Source organism: Canis lupus, chromosome 17, assembly GCF_003254725.2.
Source record: "Canis lupus dingo isolate Sandy chromosome 17, ASM325472v2, whole genome shotgun sequence".
NCBI lineage: Eukaryota > Metazoa > Chordata > Mammalia > Carnivora > Canidae > Canis > Canis lupus.
The window spans coordinates 21,714,670-21,737,380 of NC_064259.1; the positions used below are offsets into that span (position 1 = coordinate 21,714,670).

A 22,711-nucleotide genomic window follows, 5' to 3' on the forward strand; every position below is an offset into this window, starting at 1 on the left:
AACTTACACACTGAAATGCAGTAGTAGCATTATATCATAAAGCAGTCGTTTAGAGGATATGGAGCAGGGCTTCTCAAACTTAAATACACATATGAATCTTCTGGAGATCTTGTTAAAATGAAGAATTTTTTTTTTAAAGATTTTATTTATTTATTCATGAGAGACAAAGAGAGAGGCAGAGACACAAGCAGAGGGAGAAGCAGGCTCCCTCTGGGGAGCCCAATGTGGGACTCAATCCCAGGACCCCAGGATCATTACCTGAGCAAAAGCAGATGCTCAACCACTGAGCCACCCAGACGTCCCTAAAATGAAGATTCTGATTCAGGAGGCTGGGTAGGGCCTGAAACTCTGAATTCGTAATAGGTTCCCAGGTGATGTTGATGCTCCTAGTCTGAGACCAGATTTTGAGTAGCAAGGATCAAGAACATTTTTACATTACTTCTAAAGTGATGTTATCACAATGAAAATATAGCTGGACCCTTGAACAACATAGGGGTTAGGGGCACCAACTCCCTGTGCAGTTGAAAATCCACAAACAGCTCTGACTCCCCAAAACTTAATGATTAACAGCCAACTTTTTTTAAAAGTGTATTTTACCTTATTTTTTTAGTAATCTCTATATTGATATGGAGCTTGAACTCATGACCCCGAGATCAAGATTTCACGTGCTCTTCTGTCTGAAACAGCCACGCACCCCAATGATTTATACTAGCCCACTACTGACTGGAAGCCTTAGTGATAATATATAAAGTTGATTAACACTTCTTTTGTATGTTTATATGTATTATATACTGTATTCTTATAATAAGTCAGCTAGAAAAAAGAAAATCGTAAGGAAAATCCATTTCTAGTACTGTACTGTAAAAACATCCACATGTAAGTGGACCCACACAATTTAAACTCATGTTGTTCAAGGGTCAACTGTACACAACTTAAAATTCTTGTATAGAACTTATGGATTCCTAATAATATGAGAGTAAATCCATGAATCTCAACTTGAGGATACTAACCTAAACCCATAATGTACATTTTAAATCAAACAGAAAGACTAAACTCTGAGGACTGAGGCCATGGCTTCTTTAACATACTAGTGCAGTATCTTGCTCCTAGTAAAATGTTTGGCATGTAACAGGCACTCAATAAATATTTGTTACCTCAAAAGTAAAAGACACAGACTCCGGATATGGAAGATCAGGATTCAAGTCTTAGACTTCCTTCCAATTACCTGAGCAACTTTGGCCATGTCGATTACTCTTATAGTCCGTTTCCTCATGGAATTAGGACTGCATGCTTAACAGTGCTGTTGCGAAGACTTTTTGGAAAAAAGAAATAGCAAAGCCTTGTCTTACCGATAAAAGTCACTCTCTGGGTCACTGTGCCGGATCTGGAATGGCGCATTGGGATTCTTACAATCTATAGGCAGGAGGTCATCAGGAAGAGGAGGTGACCCAGGGCAAGAGGGAAGAGGTTCACTCTCTTCGGTCTTTACACCTTCTGTCTGTTGCTGACTCTGGGCCTGAGCTGTGGCAATGAGATTGCGCAGACGTCGGTTGTGCTGGATCAGCTGAATAGTATGGATGGTGAGGCTGCATGGCTCTGAGGGGATGTCCAACATTGTAGGGGGCTTGGGCTTGTTGGCTGAGGGCTGGTGCAGTGGTGGGTCATGGACTTCCACTAGACGGAACTCCCGTGGGAGCAAATCAAAAGAACTTCTGTTGGTCTGGCTTGATGAGATGGGTATCTCTCCCCAGTATCTCAACATTTTGGAATAAGAAAGGAAGAACCTTCTAGATAAATGTAGTAGTGACCTAAAAGCAGTGTTTTTAAATCTCTAGGTTATAGGCTTCTATAGTAAAAAAAAAAAAAAAAAAGTGAAGTCTAGCCAGTTATTTACATAGAAAGTAGGCTGTTCAAGACCACTCAGAAAATGTCAATGTCAGCAACACTGTAGGACCAAAGATGTTCTCCCTGAAGAAATTAAGAGAAATATAACTGTTAGATGCCATTCATCACAGTCACATACAATGACAATTCCTACTGGACTGAACCACAGGTGGAATTTGGGTCATTAGTAGACTAAAAGCTGCAATGGTATTGGGAGGGCTAGTGTCCATGTTTTCAATATTACCCCACTAACTCATTACGAGAACTACCATCATGCTCAATCCTGAACAATCTGCAAGGCAAGATCCTCAAATGAGACCTGGAGTATTTCTCAGGGTATCTCGACACATCCGTCCTGAATCAGTAGGAGAAAGGGGGGTGGGGTGGGGGGTAGAGTTAAAGATAGGAAGAGGTGGTTCTTACTATGTGTGTCAAACACAGGCAACCTTTTCCCTGGTCCCGATGAAAAAATCTATTGACCAGTAATCTAAATGGCCTTACGCATTCAGCCTCTGACATATATACAGAAGAATCTCAGTGATTTCTGCTGCCTCCTAATTGGTATCCCTTACTTCAGTATCTCCCTGTATCTAATCTATGCTCCAGTGCTGCTAGACTTCATCTTTTTAAGACTCCCATCTAACAACTTCTCTTTGCTTACTGGAAAAAGTCAGCCAGGAGTCTTGGAGCTACCATTCATCAAAATCTGCAATCTGACTTAACCCACCTTTCCGGATTCGTTGCCCATATGTCTCTTCAAGTTCAACAAACGTTTATCAAATGCCAGGCATTATGGAAGAAGACAAACACCACTGCAAGATCCCTGACCTGAGGTGAGGGAGAGAAATATATAAACAGAACATTTCAATATGGAAGTGTATGGTAAGGGCTGTTCTAGAGACACAGACCTGGTGCAGTGAAAGCACAAAGAAGGAGCTTCCTGGAGGAAATTTCCACCCTGGTTCTAACCGTATCACGACTATTCAGTTTCTTGAGCATGTCATGTATTTCCAGTTGACCCTTTAAGTGGTGATCTCTGCCAGAAATGCCCCTCCACGCACTACATCCCTGGCAGACTTGTATTCGATTTAAGTATAGTTTATAAGTATAGTATTTAAGTATAGTTTAGGTCACCAGTCTCCATCACCGCCCCAGGAAATCTCCCTTCCTTATATTCTCACAGCACTTCTCATGTCTTCACCACAGCATTTATACCTGGATTGAAACTAAGACTTCTCTCAGTCGAGTTTGTCCTTCCATCTACCCCCATGATCTTTGTACAGTGTCTGGCGCACAGTATATTTGGCATTTGTTGCGTGCTTACCATGTGCCAGGCTTTGTCTTTACTGTTTAATTCAATCTCCACATCTATCCCATTTTTCAGAGGCAGAAGCTGAGGCCCACCGTCTTGCCCAACGTCGCAAATGACGGAGGGAGAAAATCAAGACAGGCTCCAGAGTCTGCGCCCCTAACCACTACACTATGCAGTCTCAGTAACTGGCTTCCGAAAAACAAAATGAACAAAGAAATGGGTCAACGAAGGGACCAAACAGAACAAAATAAAACCTTAATTTCACCGAAAAGAACACGAAGAATAAGTTCAAAGAAAGCCCCGGTCCTCGGCAGCTCCCAGTCAGGGTGAGGAGGCGCAAGGGCCTGGAGTCATTGATGCCGGGCGGGGCGGCTGGGAGACGAGGAGGTCTGGGCCTGGACCGTGGCACGGAAGCGCGACTATTCACTGCCGCGTCACGGGAGTTGGGCTGGAAGACTGCACGACTCGGAAAGGCCTGAGGCGAGGGTCGCCAGGCCCGCGAAAGCTGGCTAGGTGACGGGTGGTCCTAGGCTGTCGGAAGCGCTTCTCCTCACGCAGGATATGCCACAGGAAGCTATTACGACAGGTTGCACCCTCTAAAGATGTCCCCATTTTCACAGCACCTCGGTCTCCTTTTACTGTTTTTTCCTTCCCGTGATGTTGCCCTCTTCGTAACGTCGTGTGTGGGTGGTGAAGGAGCAACTCCGCCATCGCTGCCCAGAGAAGCCGCTGGGAGCTGAGAGAGAGAGAGAGAGAGAGAGGAGAGGCGGAGAGGCGGAGAGGGAGAGGAGAGAGGAACTTAGAGACTGCGGGGGTAGGTTTCCCAGGAACAGATTTTGAGAGTGCACCCGCCCGAGGATGGCTGATAGTCCCTCTCCGTCCGAGTCGCTGGCTTCGCAAGAGCGCAGTGATGACTTCAAGAAACCAACCCTGCCGGTGCCCCCGGTCGTGCGGGGCAAAGCTCCGGCCACCAGTCCTTCGAACCCTGAGGAGGTAAAGAAGGAAAGGCCCACGGCGCTGCCAGAGCCCGACCCCGGGGAGCCCGACGTCCCGCCAGTCCAGCCCGACAGCGGGGACACCAGGAGTCCACCGACGGAGCAGCCGCGGCCCCCCTCAGCGGCTCCTTCAGCTGGCGGCCCGGCCCGGGCTCCCCCTTACCGGGAGCCGCCGTGGGGCGGCCCCGCCTCGGCCCCCTACAGCCTAGAGACGCTCAAGGGCGGCACCATCCTTGGCACCCGCAGCTTGAAAGGGACGAGTTGCTGCCTCTTCGGGAGGCTGTCTAGCTGCGACGTGTGCCTGGAGCACCCTTCGGTGTCCCGGTACCACGCCGTGCTGCAGCACAGGGCGGCCGGCCTCGAAGGAGAATGCGACGGCCAAGGGCCGGGCTTCTACCTTTACGATCTGGGAAGCACCCACGGCACTTTTCTTAACAAAACCCGCATCCCACCCCGCACCTATCGTCGCGTCCACGTCGGGCACGTTCTTCGCTTTGGAGGCAGCACCCGGCTCTTTCTTCTTCAGGTAAGTAGAACAACGTAATGCGGAAATCTCTGGAGTGCACCGGCCTGGGTTCCAGAGTTGCTTACGCTTTCTGTGAAGAAGGAGGTTCTCCCCGTCCCCGAGGACAAAGTGGGGGAATCTGGCTCCTCTGCGGACACGTGTTCCCGTTGCCATATTTCTGAAAGTGACTCCCACACTCCTGAACTCTGAAAGAATTCTTTCGCTTGGTTCATCAGGGACCAGAGGAAGACCGAGAGGCAGAATCCGAGCTGACCGTAACGCAACTGAAGGAATTGCGCAAGCAGCAGCAAATGATGTTGGAGAAGAAGATGTTGGGAGAAGACTCGGATGAGGAAGAAGTGGACACCACCGAAAGGAAGAGAAATACTAGTAGTCAAGATGATGAAATGGGCTGTACCTGGGGAATGGGTAAGAGATTAAAATTGCTGCCGGAACCTAATATTGTAAATTCACTACAAGTGGTATGTATATAGAGCTCTGATCTTGATTATCATCACTGGAGGGGCTGGAACTACATTCAATTTTTTTTTTTTTTTTATGATAGTCACAGAGAGAGAGAGAGAGAGAGAGGCAGAGACATAGGCCGAGGGAGAAGCAGGCTCCATGCACCGGGAGCCCGATGTGGGATTCGATCCCGGGTCTCCAGGATCGCGCCCTGGGCCAAAGGCAGGCGCCAAAACCGCTGCGCCACGCAGGGATCCCCTGGAACTACATTCAATCAAAAACCATGGAATGTTCAGTGTAGGATAGTGCCTCATTTTTTTTGTACTTTATGTATGTAAATTCCCTGAAATGTGAAATAGCTGATCAGAGAAAGCTTGTCCCTTGGCCAGAAGAATAAATGGAGTTTTCTATAATGCCAGGCAGGTTTGGAGGATGGGTATTCAGGAACCAGGAATATAAAAAGAAGATCATCTTAATGTAGTGTTGGGAAGATTGGATAAATATGATGAAATTACTTCGTAAGTGTAAAACAAAGCTAGAAACCCTAAATATGCTAAAGTAAGGGTTTAGAGAAGGGAGTAATCACTGAGGACTTAGACGTGCACTGTCCAATATAGTAGCCATTACCCATATGTGGTTATTGGACACTTAAATTATGACTAGTCCAAACTGACTTGTAACGTAAAATACACACTAGATTTAAAGGCTTACTGTGAAAAAGTAATGTAAAATATTCGTATTATTTTCATATTGATTACATGGTAATAGTTTTACCTGATTTCCCCCACCCATTTTTTTTTTTTTAAGATTTCATTTATTTATTCATTAGAGACACACACACACAGAGAAAGAGGCAGGGGCACAGGCAGAGAGAGAAGCAGGCTCCATGCAGGGAGCCCGACACAGGATCCGACCCCAGGTCCCCAGGACAACGCCCGGGGCTGAAGGCAGCAGCAAACTGCTGAGCCACCCAGGCTGCCCTGATTCCCCTTTTTAATGTGGCTACTAGAAAATAAAGTTTTTTTTTTTAATTTATTTATGATAGTCACACACACACACACACACAGAGAGAGAGAGAGGGAGGCAGAGACACAGGCAGAGGGAGAAGCAGGCTCCATGCACCGGGAGCCCGACGTGGGATTCGATCCTGGGTCTCCAGGATCGTGCCCTGGGCCAAAGGCAGGCGCCAAACCGCTTGCGCCACCCAGGGATCCCTAAAAAAGTTTTTTTAAAGATTGTGTTTATTTAGAGAGAAAACAGGTGTGAGCCGGGGGAGGGGCAGAGAGAGAGGGAGAAGGAGAGACAGTATCTCAAGCAGACTCTGCACTGAGTGTGGAACCGGATAAAGGCTCCCCACTACCCTGAGATCATGACCTGAGCTGAAATCTAGATTTGGACCCTTAACCACCTGAGCTACTCAGGCACCCTGAAGATAAAAAGTTGCATGTGTGGCTTTCATATTGCTGTTGGGCAACACTGACTTTAAATTTGAGAAAGTTTTTAAGTTTACAAACAGATGTGTCTTGACCTGGAATTTGAAGGAAAAGAAAATTAGCCCCCAGGAAGCTTAGTATTGAGGATCGTTTTCAGGGCAGGGATTGATGATTTTTTTTTTTTTAAGATTATTTGTGTTTTTATTTGACACAGAGAAAGAGAGAATGAGAGAGAGATGCACAATCCTGGGGAGTGGCAGGCAGAGGGAGAGGGAGAAGCCGACTCCCCGCTGAGCAGGGTCCTGACTCAATCCCAGGACCCTGGGATCATGACCTGAGCTGAAGGCAGAAGCTTAACTAACTGAGCCACGCAGGCCCCCGGGATTGATGATTTTAACCGAGTAATGAGTAGACCAGCCTATATGGCAGATATGGTAAATATTAATAAATTATAATGGATACAGAGTATTAGACCCAGTTGTTAGAGAGCAGGAATACCAGAGCAAGAAGCTTAGGTTTTTTTCCATGGACAATGTGGTAGGTAATTTTGTTTTTAAAATATAGTGATGGAGGGCAGCCCGGGTGGCTCAGCGGTTTAGTACTGCCTTCAGCCCAGGGCGTGATCCTGGAGATCCGGGATCGAGTCCCACATCGGGCTCCCTGCATGGAGCCTGCTTCTCCCTCTGCCTGTGTCTCTGCCTCTTTCTCTCTCTCTGTGTGTCTCTCATGAATAAATAAATAAAATCTTAAAAAAAAAAAAAGACTTCGTTTTAAAAAATAAAAAAATAAAATAAAATATAGTGATGGAGAAAAAAAAATAAGATGCCATGAAAGCAAGTTTTAATTTGTCCCACAATTTAGAAAAACTAAAGATATTTATACTAGTGCTTTTGTGTTTGCCCCCTTCTCCCCGACCCCTCACCTTTCTTTTCATTGATAACTGTATGTTTGTGCAGGCTGAATGGAAAGTGGGTGTCATTAAGATAGTCTCTTCTTATGTCTGTCTGTTCTTTCCCATGTCCTGTAGGAGAAGATGCTGTAGAGGATGAGGCTGAAGAGAACCCCATTGTCTTAGAGTTTCAGCAGGAAAGGGAGGCCTTTTATATAAAGGATCCAAAAAAGGCTCTCCAAGGTTTTTTTGACCGAGAAGGTACGTAAACAGATTCTGACCCTGCCAGTAAAAGGTATCCATTGCAGAGTTGTTTTATAGATCTTCAGGGTACTTAGAAATGCTGTATTTTATCTGCTGTTCTGCTGTTCCTCTTAATCAGTTCTTGCCCTATGGTCGATCGCTTCAGGTTTATTTTGAAAATAGTAAAAGTCTTGTTAGTTCTTCCCATCTTGGAAAAAGAGACTACTTTTTTTTTTTTTTTTTTTGACTTGTCCCATTCTTCTCAAAAGATCTTAGACTTGGGTGGTGGGGAGATTGTCCTAATGTCTTAAATTTTTTTGTTTCTAATTCATCTGATCTTTTATAATCCTTAACATGAATGTTCACTTTATATGATGTAAGGGATGTTTCCACAGAGGATTGTTTCAGTAGTGATGCTTTGAGAGAATATCTCTGTGTGTTTATGAATATGTATGTGAACTGGATACATTCTGCACTTAATATTTATGCTTCTAAAAACCAGGCAGTTATGAGAAATTAACTACATCTACAACTTAAATAAGTGTGAAAGCTGCTATATAGTGGATAAAGCCATTTTGGGGGAGTTTTGATCTGTTTGCCTTTCTTTTTTTTTTTTTTTTAAGATTTTATTCTTTTATTTGAGAGAGATAGAAATAGCAAGAGAGAGCACGAACGAGCAGAGGACAGAGGGAGAAGCAAGCTCCTGTTGAGCAGGGAGCCCGACATGGGGCTAGATCCCAAGACCCTAGGATCATGACCTGAGCTGAAGGCAGATGCTTAACCAATTGAGCCACCGAGGCACCCCGATCTGAGTTTGCTTTTCTTTGCCTCAAGCTCATCCTAATTTTTAAAAAATATTTATTTATTTTAGAGAAAGAGAGCAAGTAGGGGGAGGGGCAGAGGGAGAGAGATTCCTGAAGCAGACTCCCTGCTGAGTGTGGAGCCTAATGCAGGGCTCTATCCCAGACCCTGAGTTCATGACCTGAGCTGAAATCAAGAGTTGGCCCCTTAACTGACTGAGCCAGCCACCCAGGGTCCCCAAGTTCATCTTAATTTTATTATTCAATGATAATCCCTAGGAATAAGAAGTGAAATGCTTTGAAATTTAGTATTCGGTGTGGCATGGGAATTTGATATTCTTATTTAACCCTTCCTCTCTTTTCCCTTTGTCTCAACTAATAGTTTTCAGATGTTATTAAAATTGTTTTGCCTTTCTTCCTCCCACAGGAGAAGAATTAGAATATGAATTTGATGAACAGGGGCATAGCACTTGGCTCTGCAGGGTGAGGTATGTTCTGTTCTCATTAATGTCCATTTCTGAAAGTGGCCAATTTCAGGTTGTAGACAACAAACCCAAAGAGTAACTTCAGTCTTATTTTTAGGGTATACCTGAATTTGGGCTTTGATAATTTGGCAAATGGAGTGGGATGGGTCAGAGGTATGAGGAAAAGATTTGAAGTCCAACCTTGGCAAGATAGAACAAGATGAATGAGAGATTATAAAAGCATGTCAAAAAATAACTATTATCACAGCATATTAGTTTTTTTGGTGAAAATTAGAGCTTAGTGTTGTGCTGTGATTCCCTCCAAACCAATATAGATTACCTGTGGATGATTCAACTGGAAAACAACTGGTAGCTGAGGCCATTCATTCAGGAAAGAAAAAAGAAGCAATGATCCAATGTTCACTGGAAGCTTGTCGAATCCTTGATACTTTGGGATTGCTGCGGCAGGAGGCAGGTATGTGGAAGTCTTTTTTTTCTTTAAAAGAAAGAAAGCAGAGGAGACAGAGAGGGAGGGAGAAGGAGGAAGAGGGGGGGAAAGAGATAGAGATGGACAGAGACAAAGAAAAAGAAAGAGAAAAGGAAGGAAAATTTAACACAAGGCAATAAAATATCTTTCAGGGGAAAGTGTAAACTGTATAGAATTCTGTAGTGAAAAGAAAAGATTCCATATCTCAGTATTCAAAGGAAGCCATTGTATATATTCTCCTAGACATTTTTTTATGGGTATAGATATATGTTCAGAATTAGGTCCTTTAGGGGGATCCCTGGGTGGCTCAGCAGTTTGGCGCCTGCCTTTGGCCCAGGGCGCGATCCTGGAGTCCTGGGATTGAGTCCTGCCTTGGGCTCCCGCCATGGAGCCTGCTTCTCCCTCTGCCTGTGTGTCTACCTCTCTCTCTCCCTATGTCTATCGTGAATAAATAAATAAAATCTTAAAAAAAAAAATTAGGTCCTTTAATAAAAGTAAGCACTGGATAGCCCGGGCAGCTCAGTGGTTTGGTGCCACCTTCAGCCCAGGATGGGATCTTGAAGACCCTGGATCGAGTCCCACATCGGGCTCTCTGCATGGAGCCTGCTTCTCTCACTGCTGTGTCTCTGCCTCACTCTCTCTCTCTGTGTCTCTCATGAATAAATAAATAAAACATTAAAAAAAAATAAGACTACCAATGACTCATAACAGAATACACCTGTTCCTTGCCCTGCCCCTCCTCAGTCTTCAACTTTAGAAGGCTTTTTAACTCTTTCAGTTATTCCTTTTGGCATTTAAAAATATCCATATTTCTAAAAAGGAAGAATGTGCTGCTTTATTTTGAGTCATTTATTTTAAACATCTACTGACTCTGTTATATTAGTATTTACATGATTATGTTTATGCAAATATTAGTCATAACTCAGCAGTTTTTTCTTTTGTTTTTCCTAAAGTTAATAATTATGTGTGTTTTTTATGTATTTGGATTTTATAGCTCTTGATCATTCTTCCCACACCTTTCAATAACCTTTAAATATATTTTCTCACATCGTCAATCACATTAAATAATTGATCAGTTCTGACTTTTTTGGAAACATTTCTCCTAAAGAGCACTATTTTTTTAGGACTTAGTGCTCTCTGAATTGCTGCAGGACTGTCAACTGGACCTTACTTTGCTGTTATCCTTGAGATTTCCTTTGTCTTTTTTCAGGGTTAAATTTTCTGTTTCTTGATTCCCAGATTCTCATGTTTCTTGGTGTATTCCTTGTTTTATTGGAGTATTTCTTTCTATAGTTTTAGCAGATTAAAAAGCTGGTACTACAGTAGAGGGCATGGATGATTATAGTCTTCAGTGGATTTCACATCTTTCATTTTTCTTGATCTACTCTCATTTTGGTGGAAATCCTCTAGTGGATTCCTCAGAAAGGATGTATAGCAAGTAAACTTTATTAAATTCTCCATTCTGAAAATATAACTATTTTAGCTTTACTCTTGATACTGTTCAGAAACATTTCTGAAATTAGCCATTAGTCATTTAATCCCTCTGTTTTCTCTTTCTCTCTGGAATTTTGTTACTAGATATTGAACATCTTAGACTGACCATATAAGTTTTCTTTTTTCTTTGCTTTGTTATCTCAATGTCTTTTTGTTCTTTCTGGGAGATTTCTGCAGCTTTATCTTTCTATCTCTAGTTTGCTATCAAGATTTTAATTTCCAAGGTTCATTTTTGTCCTTTGAACATTCATTTTTTAGAAAAGATTTTATTTATTTATTTGAGAGAGAGTGTGCAGGCAGGAGTACGAACAAGGGGAGGGGCAGGGGGACAGGGAGAGAAAGAGATAATCTCAAGCAGAGTCAGCACTAAGCACAGAGCCAGATACAGGACTTTATCTCATGACCCGAGCCAAAATCAAGAGTCAGACGTTCAGGATGCCTGGGTGGCTCAGCAGTTGAGCATCTGCCTTTGGCTCAAGGTGTGATCCCAGGGTCCTGGGATTGAGTCCCACATTGGGCTCCCTGCATGGAGCCTGCTTCTCCCTCTGCCTATGTCTCTGCCTCCCTCTCTCTGTGTCTCTCATGAATAAATAAATAAAATCTTAAAAAAAAAAAAAAAAAGGCAGATGCTTAACTAACTGAGCCATCCAGATGTCCCTGAATATTCATTTTAAAAACATAATATGCTATCGTTTCATGGGTTGTAAATATCTCATCACACTGCTAATCTGTGTCCTTCAGATTGCTTTTCTTTTTTGTGTGTGGTCTCTATCCTGCACATTCGAGGTGTTTCTCAGGGCACCTGGGTGGTTCAGTGGTTGAGTGTCTGTCTTGGGCTCAGATCGTGATCCCCCCGGGGTCCTGGGATCGAGTCCCACATCGGGCTCCCCTCAGGGAACCTGCTTCTCCCTCTGCCTATGTCTCTGCCTTTCTCTGTGTCTCTCATGAATAAATAATTTTAAAAAATTTTAAAGTTTTAGAGGTGTTTCTCAGTTGTATAGTTCTTGGTTGTAGATTCTTATTTAGGGACAAAAAAGGTGCTTGACAGCTTGGATTATATAGGTGAGACTTCCTAATTTTGAGCAATAATAATAGAATGATGTTGGTGGGCCCTTTATTGGGGAATTCCTCATGTAGTGTCCTTAGGTTTTTCCTCTTCTGCTGGCAGGATTCCTCAGAGAATATTATTCCAATCTCCTGCATGAAATTCCTGGAGCTAGAGGCTGGAAGATAGCTGAGCAGATTCTCAATATCCAGCTATTTTCAGGACGGTACTATTTTTAGAATATAGTACCCATGCTCTTGTCAACTGGTCAGTCCACAATGCAGACTTTCCATCTTACCCTTTCTAGAGATTAACTTCTGGATTTTTTTCTGGGGATGGGAAGGAAGTGAGCAGGCAGGGAGGAGAATCTATTTCTCAACTAGCTTTTACTCTGTTCTGCTTATTTTAGCACTACTATCCATCCTCAGTTCCAGATCCTTTTGTAGATTCTGCAGTATCATCAGATTGGTTCTCAGCTTTCCTCACTATTGGTTTAGAGTTCATCTTTATTAGTTCTGCTAAGTTAGTTTCCACCTGTCTGTCTACTTAATAATTTCCAAAAATGAAATGTTACTATCCCTTCTCTCATTCTGTCTGATTTGTAGGTTTAGTATTTTTATCTTTTTGTTTACTTATTTTTTAAGGAAGCTCTTTACCGAGCATTGGACTCAAACTCACAACCCTGAGATCAGGAGTTAGGTGCTCTACCAACTAAGCCAGCCAGCAGCCCCAGTATATTAGTGTATTTATTTATTTATTAAATTTGTGTTTTTTAAAAAGATCTCTTTACTACAGCTTTAGTGGGATATGAGGAGAGAGTAAACTTAGAGATGTGTGTTTAATGTACCATCTTAACCTGGAAATTACGAAGTTTATATTAATAAGGACTGTTTTGGTTGTAAGTAATAGAAACCCAATTCAAACTAGCTTAAGGGAGAAAAGTTATTGGCTCTAGAAGGTGGGAAGAGTAGCTTACAGCATTGAAGGAAGAACTGCGTGAACCAGGACTTTTAAATTCTGGTCCTATCAAACTAGAACTGTCAGTATCACCAGGATACTATAAAAGCTGTCTGTGTAAATCTGATCAGTTTTATGAGTCCATGGTTTTATTTTACAGATAGATTCTTATCCTATGCAGAAAAGCTGACTGCTCACAGCCTGAATTTATATCTTCCCTCTTTCCTAACTTCATTGGAAAGAGAGTCTTTTTTTCCTTATATCTAAATATAAATATAAGGGAAAGATTCTTACTGATTTGGCTTTGGTCACTTGAGTACCCCTAATCCAGATGGAATGGGGGAGGAGTTTTCTAGAAGAAAAGGGATACTTTTACCAGAACAAGGGGAATAAGATGGCATAGGGTAGACAAGAAAGTAATAGGTCCCGTAGTCCCCTATTATAAGCTTTATACATTTTCATGGTTACAAACAATGTTGCATTGATATCTATAGGATAAATTTCTCTAGTGGAATTGCTGGTCAGTTGTGTTTTTATTATTGACAGATGTTGTGATATTGACCATCAAAAAGGTTGTATTAATGTATATTCCCAACAGTTGTTTGAGAGTTCCATTTCCCCATACCCTTGCCAAATTGGGTATTATTAATCTTTTTTCTAATATATAGGTGAGAAGTGGTATCTCATTATTTTAATTTGTATTTTTTTTCTTTTTTAAAGATTTTATTTATTTATTCATGACACTACACAGAGAGACAAGAGAGAGGCAGAGACACAGGCAGAGGGAGAAGCAGGCTCCATGCAGGGAGCCTAACATGGGACTCGATCCCGGGTCTCTAGGACCACGCCCTGGGCTGAAGGCGGTGCTAAACTGCTGAGCCACCCAGGCTGCCCTAATTTGTATTTTTTAATTATTAAAAAATGTTTAACATCTTTTTTTCACCATTTGGATTTCTTTTTCTGTGAACTGCTTTCATTATTTTTAAAATTATTCTTTAAGGATTATTAGCCTTTTCTTTGTTTACCTTTTTCCTTTTTTAACTCATTGATTTTTGAGAACTTCTTGTTCACTAAATAAATTAGCCCTTTGTTTTAATTCTTTCATTGTGGTAAAATATACATCACATAAAATTACCATTGTAAGTATTAAGTGTATTAAATACATTCACATTCTTGTGCAACCATCACTACTGTCCATCTCAGAAGTTTCTCATCTTCCCCTATTAAAACTTTGTACCCACTGAACACTAACTTCTTTTCTTCCTTCCCCCAGCCCCTGGTAATTACCATTCTACCTTCTGTCTCTGTGAATTGAACTACTCTAATTAACTCCTATAAGTGGAATCATGTGTGTCTGGTTTATTTCACTTAGCATAAAGTCTCAACCCTTTGTTTTTATATGTAGTTTGACAGCTTATTGAGTCTTGCAGTAATTGATATTTTAAGTTGCTTACCTACTTGCCTTTTTCTTTTTTTAAAACTCATTTCAGGGGATCCCTGGGTGGTACAGCGGTTTAGCGCCTGCCTTTGGCCCAGGGCGTGATCCTGGAGACCCGGGATTGAATCCCACGTCGGGCTCCCGGTGCATGGAGCCTGCTTCTCCCTCTGCCTATGTCTGCCCCTCTCTCTCTCTCTGTGTGTGACTATCATAAAAAAAAAAAAACAAAAAAAAAAACTCATTTCATTACCATTTATTTTATCTCCTAGTATCTCGAAAAAGGAAAGCCAAGAACTGGGAGGATGAAGACTTTTATGATAGTGATGATGACACATTTCTTGATCGGACTGGCCTCGTTGAAAAGAAGCGTCTGAACCGAATGAAAAAGGCTGGGAAGATTGATGAGAAGCCAGAGACCTTTGAATCATTGGCAAGTTTTACTTATAGAAATAGCTGTGGTAGTTCAATTTTTATATAAGATAATATATTATTTAAATTTGTTTCAAAATTTTAATTTTTAAAGCAATAGCATTAAAAAAAAAAAAAGCAATAGCATTGAAATCTGGTAGTGAAGTATAACTTTCTTGATCTGTCAATTTGTTAGTAATAACCAGTCTTATCCAGGTTGGAAAAAAGTTTGGCTTGCTGCTAGCCTCTGTCTACCTCTAGGTAGATACTGATTTATTAATGAACCTTCTTTGAATATGATTAACAGCATATCCAAAAAGAAAGGAAAATTTAGACATTCTGAAGTGAAATCAACTTCAGACTTTTGGCAGTCAAGAATTGTGAAAGGAATTTTGAGGAGTATACTTTATTAATAGTCTTAAACAGTATATCCTTTATGAAATCGTCATAAGATGGCATGTGTTTTCACTATATTAAGTAGTATTGAGAGCTTTAAAACATTACCTAACATCTATTTTTTGATTCACCAATGAAAACAAATGCCTTGAGTTCTTTCTTTTGAGTAACAAGTCTATATTCTGTACATTCAGTTTAATTATGAATTAATTCAGAAATTAATTCAAATTAAACACGTGAAAAATGTTAGCTCCATAAAATTCAGATTTAAGTGGATTTCTGAATTAATCCTCTTAAACAAACAAAAAAATCCTCTTGTAACAATAGTGAAAATAGGAGGAAGACAGGAAAGCTACCATATTTTGAGAGAAGAAAAACATTTGTTCACCCTGTTAATTTGGGTATTACAGGTTGCAAAATTAAATGATGCTGAAAAGGAACTCTCTGAAATTTCTGAGAAACTGAAAGCCTCAAGCAAAGGTAAGTTAATGACCTATTAAACAAACATGTATTGGGCGTCTATCATAGGTACTATACGCTATATGCTTGTCAGCACTGAGGCTAATAAGATCTACAAAATATGGAGCCTTTCTTTTTTTTAATTTTTTTAAAGATTTTTATTTATTTATTCATGAGAGACACAGAGAGAAAGAGAGGCAGAGACACAGGCAGAGGGAGAAGCCGTCTCCATTCTGGGAGCCCAATGTGAGACTCGATCCCAGTTCTCCAGGATCACGCCGCCTGGGCGGAAGGCAGGCGCTAAACCGCTGAGCCACCCAGGTGTCCCTGGAGCCTTTCTAAGGAGCAACATAGCATCTTTGAATGAGAAAGAACATTATAAATTATTTGGTTTAAGCTCTTTATGTAATAGATGATGAAAATGAAGCCCATTGAGGCAAAGTGATATCCCAAGGTCTTCAAATTATCACCTGTTTTCTTATTCCTAATATGAATAATGTCCTCTATCCAGCTTTATGTTAGTGGATTTTTTTTAAAAGGATTTATTTATTTGAGAGAGAGAGTAGAGCGGGCAGAGGGAGAGAGAATCTTAAGCAGACTCCTTCCTGAGTGTGGAGCCTGACATGGGGCTTGATCTCATGACTCTGAGATCATGACCTGATCTAAAATCCAGAGTTGGATGCTTAACCTGTTGAGCCACCCAGGTGCCCTTGTTAGTGACTTTTCTATGGAAACTTTGGCTGAATTTTAAAATATTTGAGGCCATTTTTCTGAACATGTATTATGCTTTCTTGGACAGCTCTATCAGAGTCACCATCTCAGGACTCTTTAGATGCATTCATGTCAGAAATGAAATCAGGGAGTGCATTGGATGGTGTGTCCCGGAAGAAACTTCACCTGAGAACTTTTGAACTTAGGAAAGAACAACAGAGACTTAAAGGGTTGATAAAAATTGTAAAACCAGCAGAGATTCCAGAGCTGAAAAAGTAAGTCTTCATTATAATTAAAATTTTAAGAAGGCATGTTTGAATAGATAACATTTTGAATTATATCATTGTTTTCTTACATAATCATTACAGAATAGAAATAGAATGTAAGAGGCCCTTTAAAGCACAGGAGACAGTGATTTCAGAGTCAAAACCCATTTCATTTATGAAATATAGACTGCTATGGAATTTTTAGAGAAAACTCTATTGATTCTTGTTTCATTGGAAGACTCTGAATTTTTTACTTAATCTTTTAATGCAGAGTAAACTTCTTTAAAGAGCAACATGCACAAAAGATTAGTATCCCCAATATATAAAGACCTTTGAATGAGTAGACAACCATCTAGCAAAGAGAAAAATGGGAAAGGGGTATTAACTGACAGGCCACTGAGAAAGAAATAAACATAGCTCTTAACTATGTAAAAAAAGTGCTCAATCTTGCTCATAAGGGAAATACAAATATAATAATGTAATCTTTTAATCTATGATTTTATCTTATTTTTTATTTTTTAAAGATTTTATTTATTCATAAGAGACACAGAGAGAGGGGGAGAGAGAGAGAGAGGCAGAGACACAGGCAGAGGGAGAAGCAGGCTCCATGCAGGGAGCCCAATGTGGGACTCGATCCCAGGTCTCCAGGATCACGCCCTCGGCCGAAGGCAGCGCTAAACTGCTGAGCCACCCGGCCTGCCCTAATCTATGATTTTAAAACCCCAGAGGAAATAAAAGTACAGATTGTCATTTTAGCACTTGATTTGTCATTCCTAAGAACCGGTTGATAACTTTAATATATTTAAATACTGTGTAAAAAATATATTATTTATTTATTTATTTGAGAGCGAGAACACAAGGCAGGGGAGGAGCAGAGGGAGAGGGACAAGCAGACTCTACTGAGGACCTAGCCCTGATAACAGGGCTCAATCCCATAACCCCGATATCACGACCTGAGCTGTAATCAAGAGCCAGATGCCCACTGGACTGAGCCACCCAGGTGCCCCCCTATATTTAAATACTTTAAAGTGGACTTTCTTCCTTTAAAATGGGGGAAGGCATAATCCCCTAAAGTTGATTTTATTGGTTAACTTTGATTTTTGTGTAAATTATTGGAAGAAATTAACCTAAGTCCATTTGCAGAAATCTAGAAAATTTTTGAGTAATTTGTAAATAGGATTTTGGGAATAGTTTTTCCCAGACTCGGCTTGTATTTGTGAGTGTATGAATGTATACGTGGTGTGTGTGTGTGTATGTGTGTGAGAGAGTGAGAATAAGATCCAACCTTTCAACTTGACAGTATTTTCAAATTTTGTTCTATGTGGTCTCAACAAATTTTGAAAATGTTGAGTAGGTTGTTGGAAACGAGCAATTCCCAATGAGCACAATCCAGGTAGACATCTCAAAAACTGGGTATTGCCTGGGTGGGATGACTCATTTATGAAGATAATTAACTCTGGAAAGTTTCTTATTTTATTTAAAATTGTGCTGTCCTATATAGCACCCAATAGTCTCCTGTGACATTAAAATTAAATGAAATTAAAAATTCAGTTCTTTAATGAAGTAATCACATTTCAAGTTCTCAGTAGCCACATTGTAGCTAGTAGCTTCTGTATTGGACATTGTAGAAGTAGAACATTTCCATTATTGCAGAAAGTTCTGTTGGACAGTGCTGCTTTAAGTAGGCTCCATGCTGGGCGTGGAGCCCGACTTGGGTCTCAACTCACCATCCTGAGATCCAGACCAGAGTTGGGATCAAAAGCTGGCCACTTAAATGACTGAGCCACCAAGTGCCCCGTGGACAGTGCTGCTTTAGATTGTGTAAGCATTTAGGCAGCCCCTTTCCCATATACAAAGCCTATAATTTGATGCTAGGGACATTGCATAGATAAGTATCTAGATATTAGAAGGCACCTTTTTTTTTAATAGAGATGTTTTTGGAGCCCTTGATCATCTGTACAGAAAATTAATCCCCAAATTACTAGCAGATTTTTAAAAGATGTATGTATAGTTTGGATATTTCATACAGTGATTCCTAGGTCAGTCCACAAAAGTCTATGACCCAAGTAGTATTTCATTTACTAATAGTAAGGAGGGGAGTTAGCACTCAAGTTAGACTCCCTGGCTTTCATTCTTAGTTCTTTTCATTCTCAGCTCTTTGGGCATTTTGAGGCAAGTTATGTAATTTCTTTGACCTTTGCTTCCTTCAGCTGTAAATTAGAAGTACTAATGATGTTGAAAGATGACATGAAGAGAGGTGTCTGGGTGGCTCAGTCAGTTGGGCATCCTATTCCTGGTTTTGCCTTGGGTCAGGATCTCAGGGTCATGGGATTGAGCCCCACGTCAGGCTCTGTGCTTAGCAGCAAGTCTGCTTGGGATTCTCTCTCCCTCTGCCCCTCTCGCATTCATGGTGCTCTCTCTCTCTTTTTTTCTACTAAAATAAAATCTTTTTAAAAAAAGGAAGATAACATGAATAGCACTTGACAAAGTGCCGGCATGTATGTATTATTATTGTCATCATTGTCCTATTTTGCTTATACCTAGCAGCTGTTTATAACATTGTGTTTATGGAGAAAGGATAAAAACTCCCAAGACATAGAACAGGTGAACATTAACATTGAGTTTTAATTCTAACTCCAAAATCGTTTCTCTTGGTAAGTCATCCCTGTGAGGGAGGGTATGCCAACTTCCTCCAGAGCCTCCCTTCATGCTGTCTGCGTGTCTGCTTAATTTCTCCTCCCTTTCCTACATTAGATCTGTCCTTTAGATGTGTATACCTTCTCTCTCCTCTTCTGACTTGAGGGTTGAACTTCCAAACTTTCTATCTAACATTTTTCCCGCCTGACCCAAGTAGCTCTTGATTGCGATCCCATCTTCTGTCTTTTCATATCTTTGGGGTGTCTTTGCTCATCCTCCAGACCAGCCAAGCTATTTAATAGAGCTGAAAAATATCTGTGTTGTTCTTGACTTTGTCTTTGTATGCCAGAATCTTCCTGAAGCCTTTGAAGAGGGCCTGTGAAGGATAGTATTTGTCAAAGAGTCTTTAAAGCCAGCCAGGCAGAATTCTTCTGGTGGCCTTAGCAAGGCAATGGGTGTGTCTGTGGTAGAGAGCATGCGGCTAAGGCTACGCTCAGGAACACTGCTGAGGGGATAGGACTTAGGTAGAAGAAGGCAGTAGTGGCATATGGGGCTTTAGCATGGAACGGCAAGGTCAGTTTCTCATATGGGTCCCTGTGTGTCTGGAGTGCCATCTCGATCCCTATATTCCAGAATGCAGGCCTGTCCTTCCCTCTCTCTCCTCATGCTATCTCGCCTACTCTCTGAGTGTCTGGTCAACTCAACTGCTATCTGTTTTGTTTTTGCTCATTTCTTGTTTCCCTCTGCTCTTTCTTAATTTCTACAATCTCTTGTTTTTGCTCTTTTTCAGCTTTACCCTAGTGGTCTCAGCTATTAGAACTCTTTGGCAAAACAAAACAAAACAAAACAAAACAAAACAAACAAAAAAACCCTCTCTTTGGCCATTGAGAATGGTGACAAGCTCATTAGTTGTAAGGTCTCTCATATGTCTTTGTCATTACTTATCATGCAGTGTAGCTCCTACACACACTTTTTTTTTTTTAAACTTCTGTGATCAGAGCTTTTGTGTGTGGTTATAAGTGTGAACTCCAGGTAAGTAAGACACTATGAATCCTCTTGAGAGGTTGGTGGAAAATAGGGCTTTACACCATGGACTCATCCTGCCATTCGGTGGCAAGGAATGGGGTCTTGCCCCTTTGTCAATGACCTTTGTAGTCAGTATCATTTTATGAAGGTGAAGGTGAAGTCGTGGCATATTACAACTTACTAAAGTCAGACCCTCATCTTGCTCTGAATAGCCCTGTCTGTGAGAGTCAGCATTCAGATTCTCTTGGCCTTTTCCCATTTGTATGCTTAGATGTTCATTTTTTGGAAATTTTTGTTTTGCCAAAAGTTTGTCATCGTCCAGGGTGTTTTTAGATAAAATCTTGGCCTTGCCAGAATAGATACGTATAACTGTTCTTTCTTCTTAGGACTGAAAGTCAGACTACAGATGTGGAAAACAAAGCTAAAAAGCTTACATTGCCTCTTTTTGGTGCCATGAAAGGAGGAAGCAAATTCAAATTAAAAACGGGAACAGTAGGGGTAAGTTGTGGGTCATGGTGTTAAACTTTTAGCTCTCAAGTCAGTTTGCATTAACTGATAGGTACATTGACCATCAATTTATTAATTAGTGACAAATGTTGCGTTTAAGAAGTGTTTCTTTTCCTAGTGAGTGGATGTTGTGGCATTTAGACTCTGCTAACATATGTGAGTCACATAGTCCCTGCACCTGGCCCTGCCATATGATGTTCCCTACTTCATTTAATCCCTCTAACACTTCGTGATGTGTGGGAATTATAACCTTTCACAGGTGAGGAAACAGGGTCAGAGAGGTTAAATATGAGATCACATCATCATTAAGTGACTAGACCGGCAGTCAGATCCAGGTCCACTGTTTCTTGAGTTTCATCATCTTTCTACTATCCTCTAATACTTCACTGGTGAATATTTTTGCTTTATGTACATCACTTTTCAGAGATTCAGCTTTTAAAAGATCTTCATCACCTAAAGAGCTGAACCTTATGTATTAGTGTGTGAGAGCTGCCCTAACCAAACCACAGACTGGGTGGCCTAAACGACAGAAATTTATTTTCTCACAGTTCCGGAGGCTGGAAGTCCCAGATCAGCATGCCAGCAGGGTTGGTTTTCCGAGGTCTCTTTCCTTGGCTGGAAGATGGTTGCCCTCTTCCTGCATCTTCTGTGCACTTGTACCTCTTAGAAGAACACCAGTCATCTTGGATTAGGGCCCCACCCTAACGCTTTCTTTCAACGTACACCTTTAAAGAGTTTATCTCTAAATATGGTTACCTTTTGAGGTACTGGGGATTGGAACTTCATGAATTTTGTGGGGCCAGAATTCAGCCCCAAGCACCTTGAATTAGGGCAAACTGCCCCCTGGTGGCAGAAGCCTGAAGTCGCAGGTTGACCTGAGATGCAGGCTTTTCTGTGAAGGTGGAAGAAGGGAGGTACTTGTGTTTTAATTAGAGGAAAAAGTCTTTACTAAAAAGCTCTCTTGGGCAGCCCCGGTGGCCCAGTGGTTTAGCGCCGCCTTCAGCCCGGGGTGTGATCCTGGAGACCTGGGATCAAGTCCCACATCGGGCTCCCTGCATGGAGCCTGCTTCTCCCTCTGCCTGTGTCTCTGCTTCTCTATCTCTGTGTCTGTCATAAATAAATTTTAAAAATCTTTAAAAAATAAAATAAATAAATAAAAGCTCTCTTTAAGGTTTACTGAATTAAATCCTATATTTAAAAAATGAAAAAAAAAGATGCGTTCAGTATATACTTTGGTACTTTTTCTCTATTCCTTAAGCTCCAATCAAATTTTTCTAATATTTTTATTAAAAGGTCTTTTAGAATACTTGGCTTTTTATTCTTCAAGAAATGTCTTTAGGGGAAAAAAAAAAAGAAATGTCTTTAGGGGATGCCTTGGTGGTGCAATCTGTTGAGCGTCCAACTCTTGATTTCAACTCAAGTCATGATCTCGGTTGTGAGATCAAGCCCCAGCGTCAGGCTCTGGGCTCAGTGCAGAGTCTGCCTGAGAGTCTCTCCCTCTCCCTACTGCTCTTTCTCTTCCTGTCTCTTTCTCTCTGTTTATCTCTCTCTAAAATAAATAAATAAATCTTAAAAAGAAAAAGAAATGTCTTCACAATCTGTTTTACTGATTGACATGTCTTATTTCTTTGAAATTGTGCTAAATCTTTTTTTTTTTTAATTTTTATTTATTTATGATAGTCACACAGAGAGAGAGAGAGAGAGAGGCAGAGACATAGGCAGAAGGAGAAGCAGGCTCCATGCACCAGGGAGCCCGACGTGGGATTCGATCCCGGGTCTCCAGGATCACGCCCTGGGCCAAAGGCAGGCGCCAAACCGCTGCGCCACCCAGGGATCCCGAAATTGTGCTAAATCTAAAATGAAAAAGCTCCACAAATAATCTGTTTCTTA

At 41.2% G+C, this 22,711-nt stretch overlaps 3 protein-coding genes across 17 annotated transcripts in view; 1 reads left to right on the forward strand and 2 right to left on the reverse strand.

Moving 5' to 3' along the window:
• LOC112651131 (STAGA complex 65 subunit gamma) overlaps window positions 1-3,500 on the reverse strand; it is a 63,955-nt gene extending 60,455 nt beyond the window's left edge. For 6 of the 7 annotated variants that reach the window (XR_007403319.1, XR_007403320.1, XM_049096119.1 and 3 more), the window contains exons 1-3: window positions 3,462-3,500; window positions 2,612-2,712; window positions 1,350-1,968 (exon numbers count right to left, since the gene is read on the reverse strand). Coding sequence is in view for 4 of the 7 variants with exons in the window: in XM_049096119.1 (XP_048952076.1) it covers window positions 1,350-1,762 (413 nt within the window). In the remaining 3 variants the exon portion in view is untranslated. Of the gene's footprint in view, window positions 1-1,349; window positions 1,969-2,611; window positions 2,719-3,461 lie in introns of those variants that run through there. The other variant, XR_007403318.1, reaches the window with a different exon arrangement.
• Window positions 1-3,944, reverse strand: part of LOC112662604 (STAGA complex 65 subunit gamma) — a 64,399-nt gene extending 60,455 nt beyond the window's left edge. Inside the window, exons 1-2 of one of the 7 annotated variants that reach the window (XM_049096115.1) lie at window positions 3,462-3,500; window positions 2,612-2,712 (exon numbers count right to left, since the gene is read on the reverse strand). The gene's annotated coding sequence lies outside the window, so the exon portion shown is untranslated. Of the gene's footprint in view, window positions 1-2,611; window positions 2,713-3,208; window positions 3,348-3,450; window positions 3,602-3,819 lie in introns of those variants that run through there. The other 6 variants (XM_049096116.1, XM_049096117.1, XM_049096114.1 and 3 more) reach the window with 6 other exon arrangements.
• Window positions 3,945-4,004: 60 nt separating this feature from the next.
• LOC112664610 (solute carrier family 4 member 1 adaptor protein) overlaps window positions 4,005-22,711 on the forward strand; it is an 81,682-nt gene continuing 62,975 nt past the window's right edge. For all 3 annotated transcript variants that reach the window (XM_049096093.1, XM_049096091.1, XM_049096092.1), the window contains exons 1-9: window positions 4,005-4,717; window positions 4,933-5,125; window positions 7,622-7,744; window positions 8,954-9,014; window positions 9,326-9,465; window positions 14,681-14,841; window positions 15,626-15,695; window positions 16,474-16,660; window positions 20,701-20,812. In XM_049096093.1, coding sequence (XP_048952050.1) covers window positions 4,055-4,717; window positions 4,933-5,125; window positions 7,622-7,744; window positions 8,954-9,014; window positions 9,326-9,465; window positions 14,681-14,841; window positions 15,626-15,695; window positions 16,474-16,660; window positions 20,701-20,812 — 1,710 coding nt within the window. In that variant the 5' untranslated portion in view covers window positions 4,005-4,054. The remainder of the gene's footprint in view (window positions 4,718-4,932; window positions 5,126-7,621; window positions 7,745-8,953; window positions 9,015-9,325; window positions 9,466-14,680; window positions 14,842-15,625; window positions 15,696-16,473; window positions 16,661-20,700; window positions 20,813-22,711) is intronic.